The sequence below is a fragment of the Callorhinus ursinus genome, unplaced genomic scaffold (genome assembly GCF_003265705.2).
Source record: "Callorhinus ursinus isolate GAN/ISIS: 27379988/994484 unplaced genomic scaffold, GSC_fseal_2.0 scaffold2, whole genome shotgun sequence".
Taxonomy (NCBI): domain Eukaryota; kingdom Metazoa; phylum Chordata; class Mammalia; order Carnivora; family Otariidae; genus Callorhinus; species Callorhinus ursinus.
The window spans coordinates 33,776,187-33,791,577 of record NW_027397064.1 but is presented as its reverse complement, the minus strand read 5'-3'; the positions used below and the strand labels follow the sequence as shown (position 1 = coordinate 33,791,577).

Here is a 15,391-nt window from a genome sequence, read left to right as displayed (position 1 = left end):
CACAAGCAGGGGGAGTGGGAGAGGGAGAAGCAGGCTTCCCATGGAGCAGGGAGCCCGACGTGGGGCTCGATCCTAGGACCCTGGGATCATGACCTGAGCCGAAGGCAGACGCTTAACGACTGAGCCACCCAGGCGCCCCAATGTTGGCCGTAATTTTTATAATTCTCACTAATATTGTCTCCTATAAGGCTCCTTATAGTGAGTGCCTTGCCTCACAAACAGTTTGAGATTTAGAATACTGAACCCTTCCTCCCCCCTCCCTGTCTTTAGCATACATTCGGCTAAATCTTACTCCTACACAACTGGTCACCAACACTGGTTTTTGAAAACCCTAAAATAGCAAATCCCGTTGGCTGCAAACACCAGGGACAACAATGTGTAACAGGTAATGCCTTGCCCCATTTTTCCTGTCCCAGTCCATGTGCCCTGTTCCCCACTACCAATCAAAGGTGCATCAAGTTTCGTATCTAACAATAAACTCCCATGAACCTAGAAATCCTCTATATCTACAAAGAAAACTCCAGCTTGTGAGAAAAGGGAGATTCTTTTCATTCAGGGCTCAAGGAACTATAAAAAGTCTCACTTGAATGGTGAGCCTACCGAAACAGGAGCATAGTATACTCAAAACTCTACCCAGTCACCGGACAACGACCTTCGGGCCTCTCCTGCTGCTGTGCTTATGCTACAACTGCCGCCCTTCTTTCGGAATCCTTAGCTCATTCCCTCTTTCTCTGCTCTCCTCCAGCTCTTTACCAGACTTCCGTTCGAATTTCCCCCGCACAGCAGAACCCACCAATCACAAACGTCTTTCCTCGGGCCACGCCCCCATCTCCAGCTCCGGGAGCCGAGTCCAATTTCGCGCACACCCCTCCCTCCCTTTACGCACGCTGCGCACCGACGTCGGCCTCTGACGCCGTCGTCGCCCCCTCGCCGAGTCCCGCCCGGGCAGCTCCTGTGGACCGTTGGGCGGCCGGCTGAAGTCCCTCCCTCAGGACCTCCCCCCACCCCTGAACCGCTCTCGCGGCAGCGACCCATGTGGGAGTTCAGGCTCCTGCGGTCGCCGCCGCCGCTGCTGCTCTTCCTGCCGCAGCTCAGCCTCGGAATCGCCGCGTCCCGCTCGCAGGCCGAAACCATGAACCGGGGCGGCGGCAGCGGTGCGCGATGCTCCCCCTTGGCGGAGGGGCGCCGGCCGCAGTGCCTGCAGCTGTCCACGGTGCCGGGAGCTGACCCGCAGCGCAGCAACGAGTTGCTCCTGCTGGTGGCGGAGACGGCGGGGGAGGGACCGGAACGGCGGGCCCTCTCTGGGGACCCGGCGAAGGAGGAGCCGCAGTCAGCGCCCCAGCATCACGTTCTCTATTTCCCTGGGGATGTGCAGGTAACCTGGGGCCTGCCTGGACACCTGTTCCTTCCTCGTGTGCATGTGCGAATTCCCTCAATTTCCCCCTCGTACTAGCGCCGGGTTCCTTGCCTCTCCGGAACACACCCACACATGCACTCGCGGCGTGGCTCTTGCGTTACTCCACGAAATCCAAAACCGCCCCTGCCACACCCCTGACCCCCTGCCTTTGGAGCCCCAGAGGGAAGGTGTCCTTGGAGGGTTACAACCGACCTCGGAAGAGCCAGCTGTTAGTCCAGGCTTCGAGGGGGTGGATTTTGAGACAGAAGGAATGAGGCACATAATGTATATTCATTCTATAACTTGGTTTTTCAGAGGTGCGCGCGTGTGTGTGTGTTAGGAGACAGGGATGGCTTTTAAAGTAACTTAGCACCTAGTGTTCCGAAAACGCTGGCAGTAATCAAAAAGAAAACAATTTTAAAAAATTATAAGGGTATGACATTTTTAGTAACCCTAGAAAAGGAGGGTAGGTGGAAGAAAAGGGACAGTAATTGCTAAGCATGTCAGTATTTTGTGCTCACCTAAATTCTCTACTTTTGTATGAGATTTTATCTTTATTAATTTTTTAAGATTTTATTTATGTATTCATAAGAGACAGAGAGAGAGGCACAGGGAAAGCGGGCTCCCCGCTGAGCGGGGAGCCCGATATGGGACTCGATCCTAGGACTCTGGGATCATGACCTGAGCCGAAGGCAGACGCTTAAGCATCTGAGCCACCCAGGCGCCCTATCATTATTATTAATTTTATATCTTCAGACAAATATTTGTGGATGTATTGTCCTGGAAAGCTGGGTCATCCAGACTATGTTGTCTTATACGGTAGCCATTAGTTATATGTGGCTATTTAATTTAAATTAAATAAAAAATCCAGTTCCTCAGTCGCACTAGGTGCGTTTCAAGTGCTCAGGAGCACCTGGGGTCTGTGTGTACCCTAACGGACAGCGCAAATACAGAGCATTTTCACGGACCATTTCCATCATCACGGAAAGTTCTGTTGGGTAGTGCTGGTGTAGACAGGTAAAGCTAGAATATGGCTAGATGTGTTTCTTATACCATGAAACAGTATTGCTGATTGTTTTTGAAATGGATGCTTTAAAATGATATAGTTAACAAACTTTGTGGCCTGTGTCAAATTATGATTAAGATATATGTAGTTTTTTTCTCTTGTTCTTAAAATAATTAACTGGTCTAATTAACTGCTAATAACAACTGTGAAAAAACTAGTATTTAGATTTAAGAGAAGATACTTACTCGGTTAATGCTCTGTTGCTCAGTTTGGGAAAACAGCATGACATTACTGGTAGCGACTTGCAGAGATTTGAGGAAAAGCTACTCTGTGCATCTATAATGATGATGATGATGATAGTAATGATAACTAACCTTTATTGAGCACCTACTAAATGTTTATAAAGTGTGACAGCCAGAATACAATACAGGTCTAAAAAGTGCTAAATACACTTAGAGTAATACCTCCTTTTGACGTCGTCCATTTCCTTATGTAGCCTGAAATTCCATTAGCTTTTTGGACAGTGATATAGTGTTGATTTATGCAGAGCATGAAGTGCTTAAAAACCCAGGTCCTTTAGAGAAGAAGAAAATAATGCATCAAAGGGCTTTGAGGCCAGATTGCCTAGGTTTGAACCCTGATTCTGCACTTTTAACCATGAAATTTCTGGCCAATTGCGGCTACCTCAACTATAAAATAGGAATAATTTATAGGATACCAGTGAGGACTAAATACACGAATACCTAATGAGTAACAGTTCCTTCTCATCTTTCTGATGACCTTTTTTATTATTGGGCTCAGTTGGGGACTTTTCTCCTCTACCTTTACTCCCTTAGTGATTTCTTTGAATCTTGTAGTTTTACATTCTACCTGTACTCTGATGACCTTCAACATTTGTGTCTAGCCTAGATAGATTCCCGGAACTTTAGACTTACCTACTGCATGCACACTATTTCCTTTTGGATATTTAATAGATATCTCAAACATAAAATCTCCGAGTCTTTCATTTTAAATCTGTTCTTCAGTCTTCTTCATCTCAGTTAATGGAAATCCTTTTTTAGTTGCTCAAGTTAGAAATCTTGAAGTTATTTTTTAGTAACCTCTCTTTCACACCTCATACCTCCATCAAAAAATAAAGTTGCTTCCCTTTCTAAATCTTTCTGGAGGTGATCAGATGGATCAGTTTAAAAGTAAGTCCAGTTATGCCACACCACTGCTCAAAACTCTCCAGTAGCTTCCCATGTCACTCAGAGTAGAAACCAGAGAATTCTTGATGGTTTGAAGGGCTCTTCACTATCTTCACCTTTTCCCACTCTGTTGCTTTTCTGACTTTCTCCTTTTTCTGTTTTATTCTGCCCTAGCAGTGTTCTTCATATTTCTCATGGTAGACACACTACCTCAGAAGCTTTGCGCATACCGCTTGGAACAATCTTCCTGCAGGTATCTATAGAATTCATTACCTCACCTGTTTTGAGTCTGCTCAAAAGTTGCCTTCATAGTGAGGCCTTTTCTGACCAACCTATTTAGTAATCACATGTATCCACAGGATCCCTATTAGCTTTTCTCTTTTATTTTTACCCATTTTACTGTATTCATTTTGTTTTTTGTCTGTCTTCCAGCACTACAATGTAAGCTTCATGTCTGTGTTTTCACCAATATATCTGTGACGCTTAGTGACTGGCATGTAGTAGGTGTTCAGTAGGTAACTTGTTGAGTGAGTGAATGAGTATATGTAAGTTGCTTTGAGCAGTGTACTAAGTGCTTGATAAATCTTGGCTATTAGTATATGAAATACTTTTGGCTCAGATTTCTTCATCTATGTCTTTGTACTTGATTTTTATGAGCCTCATGTTTATCCATGTGAAATTTACCCTGTTAGATACAGCTCATCTTATTCATGTATCAATTCTTTTATGGACCCATTATTCGGGTTTATATCATATATAGATTAAATAAGCATACTTTCTATATCTTTATTCTTAATTTGGATAAATACTGAACAGAATTGGGCCAACAACTTTGTAAGGTACCATTAGAAACTTTACCTCATGTTAACACTGAATTAACTGGTATCAATTAGATCTGGTTGTCCATGTAATTTTAAATTTTAATTACCATTGCTTTCTTGATGTTCCTTTTGCAATCATTTTGTTGTCGTTGTGTGTCCTTTTTCATTCTATATTATTTTCTCATTTGAATTAACAGGCGAGCTGAGAACATAGTAATATTTCTTTAGGTACTTTGATGTTTTTTTAATCCATCAGTAATGATTTTGGAGAGGGGAATCAGGATTTTTTTTAAATAGGTGCTTTCCAATATTCTTGAGTTATCTTGCTTTTAAAAGCCTCAGGATATAAAATTATACTTATTTCTCTTTTTTTAAAGCATAAGCTTACAATTTGATGAATTTTGACAAATGTTACAATTACATAACCGATGCCACAATCATGTTATACAACATCTCCATCCCCCTAAAAAGTACCCTTGTGCCCCACTTTTTTTTTTAAGGATTTTATTTATTTATTTGAGAGAGAGAGAATGAGAGGGAGAGAGCACGAGAGGGAAGAGGGTCAGAGGGGGAAGCAGACTCCCTGCCGAGCAGGGAACCCGATGTGGGACTCAATCCCGGGACTCCAGGATCATGACCTGAGCCGAAGGCAGTCATTAACCAACTGAGCCACCCAGGCGCTCCCCTTGTGCCCCACTTCTGGCAGTCTCTTTTCTCAGCCCCAGGCAACCACTGATCTGCTTTTTTTCACTATAGTTTTACCGTTTCTAGGTTTTCATTAATTTGGAAACGTAGTATGTAGTCTTGTGTCCGGCTTCTTTCACTTAGTATATAATGCTTTTGAAATTCATTCTTACTGTTGCCTATATCAATAGTATGTTCCTTTTTATTACTGGGTAGTTTTCTGTGTATGGATATACAATTTGTTTACGCATTTAGCACTTGGTGAACATTTGGGTGATTTCCAATTTTACCTTTAAAAAATTTTTGTTCTCCTAAAGGCTAGGATATATAGATGACTGTGCCCTAAGTGTTCGTCCTGGTGAGTAAAGACTCACTTCTGTGTCATGCCTTTAATACACTACTGCCACACTCACAACACTCCTGAAACCTGATATGTGGGTTTTTTCCCCATACCAGGTGATGCTCTGCAACACCAGCTGGGTATCCTAGCACTCAATTCTGCCAGTATCTATTTGGGGTTATTGTTACATTTTACAAGTTAAGGGCTCAGTCCCACAAGACTGCACCCCCCACTTCAGATGCCATTCGCAAGTCCCAGGTTGTCACTTGTGCTGCTGCTGACTGGCTATAAACTGGGGTTGCCATGATACCCTCCCTAGGTTCAGTTAATCTGCAAGAGTGGCTCATAGAACTTAGGGAAATGGTGTACTTACTGTTTTCCCGCTTATTATGAAAGAATATGATAAAGGATTCAGATGAACATCTAGATGGAAGAGATGCATAGGGTATGTGGGAAGAGGTGTGGAGCTTCCAAAGCCCTCTCACAATACACCACTCCCCTAGCACCTCCATGTGTTCACCAACCTAGAAGTTACCTGAATCCATATTTTGGGGATGTTTTATGGAGACTTCATTGCGTAGTCACGATCAATCATTAACTTCCATTTCCAGCCTCTCTTTGGAGAATGGAGAGTGGGACCGAAACTTTCAAACTTCTGATCATGTCTTGGTCTTTCTGGTTGACCAGTTCCTATCCAGGAGCCCACCAAGAGTCACCTCATTAGAACAAAGATGTTTCTGTCAACCAAGGAAATTCCAAGGGTTTTAGGAGCTCTGTGTCAGGAACCAGGGGCAGATACAAATATATGTATTCTATTATTTCGTACTTGATCTTGTGCCCTGGGGCTTCCTATGCTCTTGTCAGGCAGCCTTCTTTGGCTAGATCCTGTTATGGTCCTTCTAGCTTGCTTACTTGGGATGTCTACTTTATGCTCAGCAAAGATGCCCCCCCTGTTTTTGATGGAAGTACAGCTCACATCCAATATAGTTATCCTTGCTCTGCTATAAGACTAATCTGCCTAGCTTGAAACTTAATCATGAATGTATCCAAACTGTTGGAGAGCAGATGTCAAGTTTTCCTAAGACTCTTTTGTACCTTTACTTTAGTAGCAGTATAGGGTGGGCCTGTAAGGTTTTGCAGGCCAGCAAGCATCTACCTGTGGATAAGCACCCCTTAATCTCTCCAAGAGATTCTTTTGCCATTTGCCTCACTGGTGATGAGGAGAAGCATCATGCCCCCTACAAGCATTGCCCCTACAAGGCAAATAAGTGGGTTACATTCCTAATTGGGATGAAAATTCTCAAGAAAACTCTTTCTATAGTCTTCCCTTTTTCTGTAGATTGGCCCTGGGTAATAGCCGTAGTTGCAGAACCAGTTTTGGCTACCTGTTAGCAAGTCCTGTGGGGATGTCTTGTGTCTCTTTTTAGAATATGGGAGTATTTATCCACTGTTTTGAGAACTGGGTTTTGATACAACAGTAACAATACTATTTTTATATTTTAGTGCACACAGTTCCTTAGTATAAGCATTTTTCCCTTCTGATCGTGTAACCTGGGGCTAATCAAAGAAAATATCAAGTTTTTAGATTACCTTCTATGTGGTAGAAACTAAACTGAGAATTGTAGAATCTTGAGTTCATTTTGGCTCATTAACCAAATAACTGTAATAGAAATAATATTTAGTTTCTAGGACCTCAGTTTCCTTAGCTATAAAAAGGATTTAGACGAGCCCTTTGAGATCTAAGTTCCTATTTTAATTTTATATCACAAATCTGAATGTGCAAAGGGCAGTAGCAGAATCCATAAAAGTTAAATGGTAGCCTTCTGGGAATAAATATTTTTTAACATATATGACAAACTGTTAACATTAATGAGATTATGAACTGTTAAGAAGGACTTGAGTATCCAGTAATCCAAAATTATTAAAGGACATGAACAGAGAATTAACAAAAGGAAAAAATGAAAATTGTTAATAAACAGAAAAATATTCAACCAGCTTAGGAATCAAAACATGCAAATTAAATCAAAAGTAAGGTGTTTTATCATAGTAGTGAAGATTTTTAAAAAAATCAATGCTAATAGCCAGCGTGGGTAATGTGGGTAAATTCTTGTATACTTCCAGTGAGAGTGGAAATTGATATTAATCTTTTTGATGGGAAGTCTAAAAATTAAGATGCAAATCTATATTTACTGATATGGAACCATGCCTATAATATATTACTAAGTGAAAACTGTATGTATAAGCTTGTTGAGGAAGAAGTAAGAATGCTGTCTTCTATACATAATTACAAATGTGTATGTATACTAAAGAAAACTAGAATGCTAGACTCCAAAATTTTAATAATGATTATTTCTAATTGGTGGTTTTATGGATGGTTTTTCTATCTTCCTTATTCCTTTGTATATAGACTAAATTTTTGTAGTATTTTATTAGTTTTAGATTTTCAATAGAAAAATATGTGTGTATTGTTAAAAATTGTTTATTTAAGGTTATACATTGAAAAGTAAGTCTCCTTTTCATCCTACCCTCTCCAGCCTCCTATTTCTCTTCCCCAAGGCTACCACTGTGCTGATTTATGTGTTCTTCCGGAGACATTCTATGCTGATGAAAACTTTTTTTTTTTAGATTTATTTCTTTATTTGAAAGATTGAGAGAGCATGCGCATGTGACAATGTACACGTACAGGCGTGTCTGCTTGGGGGTGGTGTGCAAAGGGAGAGGGTGGAGCCTGACTTGGGGATGATCTCAGGATCCTGAGATCGTAACCTGAGTGGAATCAAGAGTCGGACCCTCAACTGACTGAGCCACCCCGGTGCCCTGCAAACTTTTTTTTTTTTTTTTTTTAAACACAAATGGTAGCATAGCTTACAGGAGTTTTTTAGCCCTTATTTTACAATGCATATGAGTACTCATAGACCTGCTTCATTCTTCTGAAACAGAAATAACCTTATACATGCTTATTTATTTATGCATATATGCAAGTATATCACTGAGATAAATTCTTAGAAGTGGAATCACTAGGTCACAAGAGAAGTACATTTAAAATTGTTCAACATAGTATATGGCTGTTAGAATAAAGGAAAATCACAACTGTGTTTCTTTCTCTCACACCCTGTATCCAGTCAATCAACAAATGCTGTTGACTCTACTTTCAAAATCTATTCAGTCTGACCACTTCTTACCACCTTCATTTCTGCTACCACTCTTGTTCAAGCCACTTTTCTCTCGGCAAGATTATACTTCAGGAACCTCCTACTGGTCTCCCTGTTTCATTCAACTCCTGACTCTTCAACATAGGAGCAAGAGTAATCCTTTCAAAACATGTTACATCAGCCCTCTGCTCCGAGCAAAGGCCAAAGTCCTTATACCTCCCCTTCTCCCCAAAAATCTCTCTGATCTTGGCGATCACTTTCTTTTTTTTTTTTTAAGATTTTATTTATTTGACAGAGAGAGAGAGCATGTGTGCACAAGCAGGGGTGGAGAGGGAGAAGCAGGTTCCCCGCTGAGCAGAGAGCCCAATGTGGGGCTCCATTCCAGGACCTGGGATCATGACCTGAGCTGAAGGAGGACACCCAACCAACTGAGCCACCCAGGCGCCCCCACTTTCTTTTTGTTCACACCATAGGACCTACTCTAGCCTCACGGCTGTATCTTGGCTATATTAGACATGCTTCCACTTCAGGGCTGTTTGCAGTTGCAGTTCTTTATGCCTGAAATATGAATCACTCCCTTGGTTCCTTTAGGTACTTCTCAACTATCATCTTACTGGAGACCCCCTTGGGTTTCAAATAATAATCTTCCATCCTCTCCAAAACCTTATATTCCTTTTGCCCTGCTTTTTAAAAATTATACTCCATTGCACTTAACCACCATATTAATATTTTGTGCTGACTACTAGCCACTTGTGGCTGTTGACCACTTGAAATGCTAGTCTAATCAAGGAATTAAATTTTTAATTATATTTAACTTTAAATTTAAATCTAAAAACTGATAGTTCAGTTCCTAGAAAACTTTTAAGTATATTTGAACAACTTGGATATGTGAATCTACTTTTTCAGCTGTAAATTTTATGAAATCTAAATTCAGATCCAGTATTTCCAATGAAAATTTAGCATCCAAATTGAGATGTGCTGTAAGTGTAAACACACACTGGATTTCAAAGACTTAGTAAGAAAAAGAAATGTAATCTCTCATTGGTTTTTTTATTGGTTACATGTTTTAAATTACAGTATTTTAGATATATTGGGCTCAATAAAATATATTATTCATGGTAGTTTCACCTGTTAACTTCCTACGTTTTTAAATGTAGCTACTAGAAAATTTTATGTGTGGATCATGTTATATTGCTGTTGGACAGTGTTGCTGTGTTTACTTATGGGGTTGTTTATTGTGTATCTCTGTACTAGAATGTAAGCTCTGTGGGGGCAGGGGTTTAGTCTGTTCTGATCCATACCCAATAGGCAGGTATCCAATAAATCTCAGAATAAATGAATAAGTTTGAATGAGTTCCCCCTTTTAAAAATAGCTACTGTGAATAAAAATAAAAAGGAAAACAAAATTTATATGCATATCCTAGAATCTATGCAAAAGTTATTTATATAGAATGCTTATAAATAACTAAGATCCAAATAAAAAAGGCCAAAGTTATGAACAGACACAAATAGAAATCCAGGTGGCTAATAAATATGTAACACAAATTCAAATTTTCAGTAAGTCCAAATTAGAATAAGCTATCCTTTGCATAAGAAATTGAGTGAAGATAAAAAAATTATACATACCTCTCTGGAAGATAGCACTGTAGTCTGTATAACTAATCTTAAATTATGAATATTCTTTGACCCACTTTTTCCATATCCAGGAATTTATTTTTATTTATTTATTTTTAAAAGATGTTATTTATTTAGAGCTGGGGGAGGGCCAGAGGGAGAGGGAGAGAGAGAATCTCAAGCAGGCTCCACGCCCAGCATAGAGCCTGTGCAGGGCTTGATCTCATGACCCTGAGATCATGACCTGAACCGAAATCAAGAGGCAGATGCTTAATCAACTGAGCCACCCAGGCAACCCATATCCAATAATTTATTTTTATTGATGTAATCAGAGATGTATAAAAAGATTTTTCTAGAACGTTCATTGCAGCTTTGCACAGTTGACCCTTGAACAATGCAGGGTTTAGGGGCACTGACTCCCACACAGATGAAAATCTATATTATCTTTTGATTTCCCAAAAACTTAACTACTAATAGCCTATGGTTTACTGGAAGCCTTTCTGATAATGTAAGCAGTTGATTAACATATTTTATATGTTATATTATCATATACTATATTCTTACAATAAAGTAACACTTTTCTTCAGAAAATGTTTTTATGGGGGCACCTGGCTGGCTCAGCTTGGTGGAGCATGGGACTCTTGATCTCAGGGTTGTGGGTTCAAGCCCTACGTTGGATGTAAAGATTACGTAAAAAGAAAATCTTAAAAAAGAAATGTTATTAAGGACATCATAAGAGATAATACATTTACAGTATTATGCTGTATTTATAGGAAAGAACTCACTTGTAAGTGACTTGCACAGTTCAAACCCATGTTGTTCAAGGATCAACTGTAATACTAGAATTAAAATCAAACTTAGCATTCAGGTTGTTAGAGTAATCCATAAAGGGAGGGTTCAGGATGGGAAAATATTTTAAAGTTCTGGGTTGGTCAAAAAGTCTGTTTAATAAACCAATTTTTATTTTCAGTTAATGTGTTAGGAATAGGAGATTGTGTGTATACTAAATAAAATTTATTTAAAAATATCCTTTTAAAGTAAGTTTTATTTTTAAAATTTCTACTATGCTGTTTAGCTATATCTCATAACTCTGTCTTTTGCTGGATTTTAGGTTTAAACTAAAATTATTTGTTTAAAATCAGAAAGTAATGATGGATTTATAGTTTTCATTTCTAGTACATTAACCATTGGTCATATAACATCCCAATTTCCTCCACAATAAAAATGGGAAGCTATTTTGTGGAAATAATTTTATATAAATGTGTATTTAATGCTTGTTTCATCTTTCTTACCTTTCAGAATTACCATGAAATTATGACTCGTCATCCTGAGAATTATCAGTGGGAAAACTGGAGTCTAGAAAATGTTGCCACCATTTTAGCTCACCGGTTCCCCAATAGTTATATTTGGGTGATAAAGTGTTCCCGAATGCATTTGCACAAATTCAGCTGCTATGACAATTTTGTGAAAAGTAATATGTTTGGTGCTCCAGAACACAATACTGACTTTGGAGCTTTTAAGCACCTTTATATGTTATTAGTTAATGCTTTTAACTTAAGTCAGAACAGTTTGTTATCAAAGAAGAATGTGAAAGATTTGAATAAGGACTCCAAAGCATCTAATTGTAGATCCAGTTCTTCTCACACTACTAATGGTTGCCAGGGAGAAAAAGAGAGGACCTGTGAAAAATTTGGTGAGTCCACCATGCGTTTTTACCCACCATCACTGAATGGTGCTTCTTTTACTTTGATAGGATTCAGTAAAGGTTGTGTTGTTTTGAATCAATTGCTTTTTGAATTAAAAGAAGCCAAGAAAGACAAGAACATAGATGCTTTTATCAAAAGCATAAGAACAATGTACTGGCTGGATGGCGGTCATTCTGGAGGAAGCAATACTTGGGTTACCTATCCAGAGGTCTTGAAAGAATTTGCACAAACAGGGATTATTGTTCATACCCATGTAACACCTTACCAAGTATGTGATCCAATGAGATCTTGGATTGGAAAGGAGCACAAGAAATTTGTTCAGATTCTTGGAGATTTTGGTATGCAGGTGACTAGCCAAATTCATTTTGCAAAAGAAGCTCCTTCCATAGAGAATCACTTCAGGGTTCATGAAGTATTTTGAGACTACAAGAATATTAATGTACTTGTTCAGTGGAAGGGCAGAAGCACTTTGAGTGTTATAAATTCAGATAATGAGATATATAATTCATAGATACATTGTCAGTTTTGGGGGGGCGGGGGGAAGAAGCACACATTCCTAAAATGAGTGTAATGTGCAATAGTATTCCTTGCTTGTGAATGTGAACAGTTTTTACTTTGGATGGGGTTAGAATTAGTTCAGTTGAAAAGTAAAAGATGGTTTGTGATAATTCTATAAGGAGATTCAAGACCCTTGAGAATGAAAGTTATGATATAGTCCTTATAAAAGGTAATGAAAATTGTTATTGTTGGAAATAGTTTATTTTCTGAGTATTGTTTGGAACTAATTTTGGTGACACTAACAGGAATTAGCTATTTGGCACTCAAAACTCCATTTCTCTTCAAATAAAGCAAAGGCACACTGATGTTTTCCATAATTTTGGAATAACTGTACCCTGCCTCTTATGTTTTGTAAATTCATAGTCATTCTTTAATGTGCCACCAAGTGTTTTTTTCTTAATAGTCAAAATATATTTGTTTCCAAATTTCCAAGAACATGCAGTAGTGTGCAGTTGGTTTTTAAAATCATTACACTTAAGCACTATGACTTAATTTTTAATTGATGACTTTTAGATAAGATATTCTGGAGTTTCTTGACTCTTGGCCAAAAACCAGATCTTTTAGAAAATTGTTTTAAATTGAATGTAATTAGGTATATTGGGTAAAAATATGCTACAGATTTTCATCATATTGGTCTTTTGAAAGAGATCAACTTAGGTGAAATAAATGTGTAACACTCTATTTGTTACTACTCTATTGAAAAGGAGACAGATTCTATAGATCTAAGTCAGTGTTTCTCCAGAAGCATGATTTTGTCTGCCAAAAGAAAGCAGCTCTCTTTGGCCAAAATGCAAAATTATATTGCTATAAGAAAAGTTACAGGGAAAGTTTGAAGACACAAATGATTTAATTTTGGCTCAAAAACTGAATTTGCTTAACACTGCTACATAATTTGGGTGAGGTTTCCTTCTGCTTGTTTTTCTTGACCTAGATAAATACATTTTGAGAAACCAAGATCTAATGAATGTCAACCAACATTGATAGCTGTGTGATTACAATAAAAGGTGGTCACTTTTTTATTGTTTATTAATAATTAGCTTTTGCAGGTCATGAAATAATTAAGCAGGGAAGTAACATTGCTGCTTTCAGACTGAAAAAAAAAAAGACACTGAAGCTTAATATCTTAATAACCCAGAGGACCTAAATTTATAAAATACAGAATTAAATGTTAATCTCTTGGTTTCTTCCCAGAATTACATTTTAATGACTTTATAATACATTCCACATATTCAGACTTATAGGAATTCTTACTCACCAAATGCTTAAAAATAACATCCCTTAATTTTATAAAGTACAGAAGAGTATCTCATTTTTTCTTTTAAGGACAAGTTAGTTTATATTGCTTCAGTTTCTTTAAATACCTGTTAATTTTGAGATCAAAAATTCTCAACAAGGAGACAAGTCCTGATTCTAGCATTTTATTACCTAATCTTGAAGTATTATGATTGGATGGCTTCTTTCAGTTTAGTAATCCTTGGTTAAATTCATGTGTATCTAATGTTAAGTAGTGAAGGTAGTGAATGCACTAATGAGGGGGGAAGGAAAGGCACTTATTTTTACAAGATTAACTAAAATGGAAAAAGGACTTTTTGCAGAAAGATTCATTTAAAAAATGAGATATTTAAAAATCTGGGTTCTTTATCTAGTCATGTGACTGCTTACCTTGGAATTGTTGTATGTTCAATGTATAATAAAAATAACTCATGGAACACCTGGGAACTGCCACTGCAGCAAAGTGAGAGTGTTGAAAGTAGAAATATTTTTTTGAATGAAAATATATTGCAGTTGATCCATATTCAAATAGTTTAAGACTTCAAATTTGTCTTCTCTACATTTGTTTAAAACTATTGTAAATGTTAGTGTATCCTTTTGGACTGTGCCTTTGTGTTTGTCATGAGAGTGAACTGAGAAGTCATACAGATAATGTGAAAGTTGTTACCGCCACAGCATGAATGTACAATCATATTAAATTTAATCCAGAGCAGTCTGTTTGGTTGTGCTTTATGTTACCAGATTTGTTATCAGATTGTTACTTGGGAGGAAGCTACTTTTTACTTTGCTGGTTTAGGTTTCTAAATGTTTTCATTAACTCTCCATGTTCCTTCATATGAGCAACTTTGAACCTTGTAAGAATACATTTCTTTTTCATTTACATTTCACCTTTAAATTGCCCCACAAAAATTTGCTTTATTTCCATTTCTTCTGTTAAATTTCTTGGAGAAAAAAATCGCTCAAAAATAAGTTTTTCCTTTTATGTGCTAATCATTTCAGGTATCTGTATTCCTTTTGCTGTCATTAAGAGACTTAGAATATGGTGTGATCTGTTTTTCATTTCACTCATAGAATATCTAAGCACCCATCAAGGGCAGGAAAGATATAGGCAGAGACAAAACAGTCCCAAGCATTTGAGTATAGAAATGTGTAACAGACCAAGGCTTCAAAGTGAAAATAGGAAACAAAAGGTAGTATTCTTAAAAGAACTATTCTGTTAGACTTCATTAAGGACCTTTAAGAAAAACATGTTTTAGAGGATAAGATATATATGTAGATAGACCCCATCTGTAAATCAGGTTGGTCTTTACAAAGGCAGAGAGGCCAAGCAGCTCTTAGTGGTAGAGACAGGCACTCACTCAGGATGTCATTTTAGTATCCCATTTAATGGAACTTAAAAAAAAATAGAATACAACTTAGGTGTATTTAAAACACCCCAATAGTCGTGGCCTGTATGCTTGAAACAAGACTTGAAGGTAATAATAGCAGGGGTATGTGGGAGACTGCCACTCTGCATTAGCTCCTCCTCACTACATGTGTTTCTTAGCACTGGAGGAAGGAGTCACAGCAGAACAGCTCCAACTCCATCCAGACCTGCACTCCAGCTTCCTGCGGGGGGGGGGGGGGGTTGTTTTGTTTCTTGTCAACTTCTTAGA

At 38.3% G+C, this 15,391-nt stretch overlaps 1 protein-coding gene across 1 annotated transcript; it reads left to right on the top strand.

Annotated features, from left to right (window-relative positions):
• Window positions 1-937: 937 nt before the first annotated feature.
• On the top strand, window positions 938-14,718 carry CUNH2orf69 (chromosome unknown C2orf69 homolog). Its single transcript, XM_025893981.2, has 2 exons — window positions 938-1,375; window positions 11,500-14,718. Exons 1-2 carry the CDS (start codon window positions 1,034-1,036, stop codon window positions 12,325-12,327), a joined length of 1,170 nt encoding a protein of 389 aa, XP_025749766.1. The 5' UTR covers window positions 938-1,033; the 3' UTR covers window positions 12,328-14,718.
• Window positions 14,719-15,391: the final 673 nt, after the last annotated feature.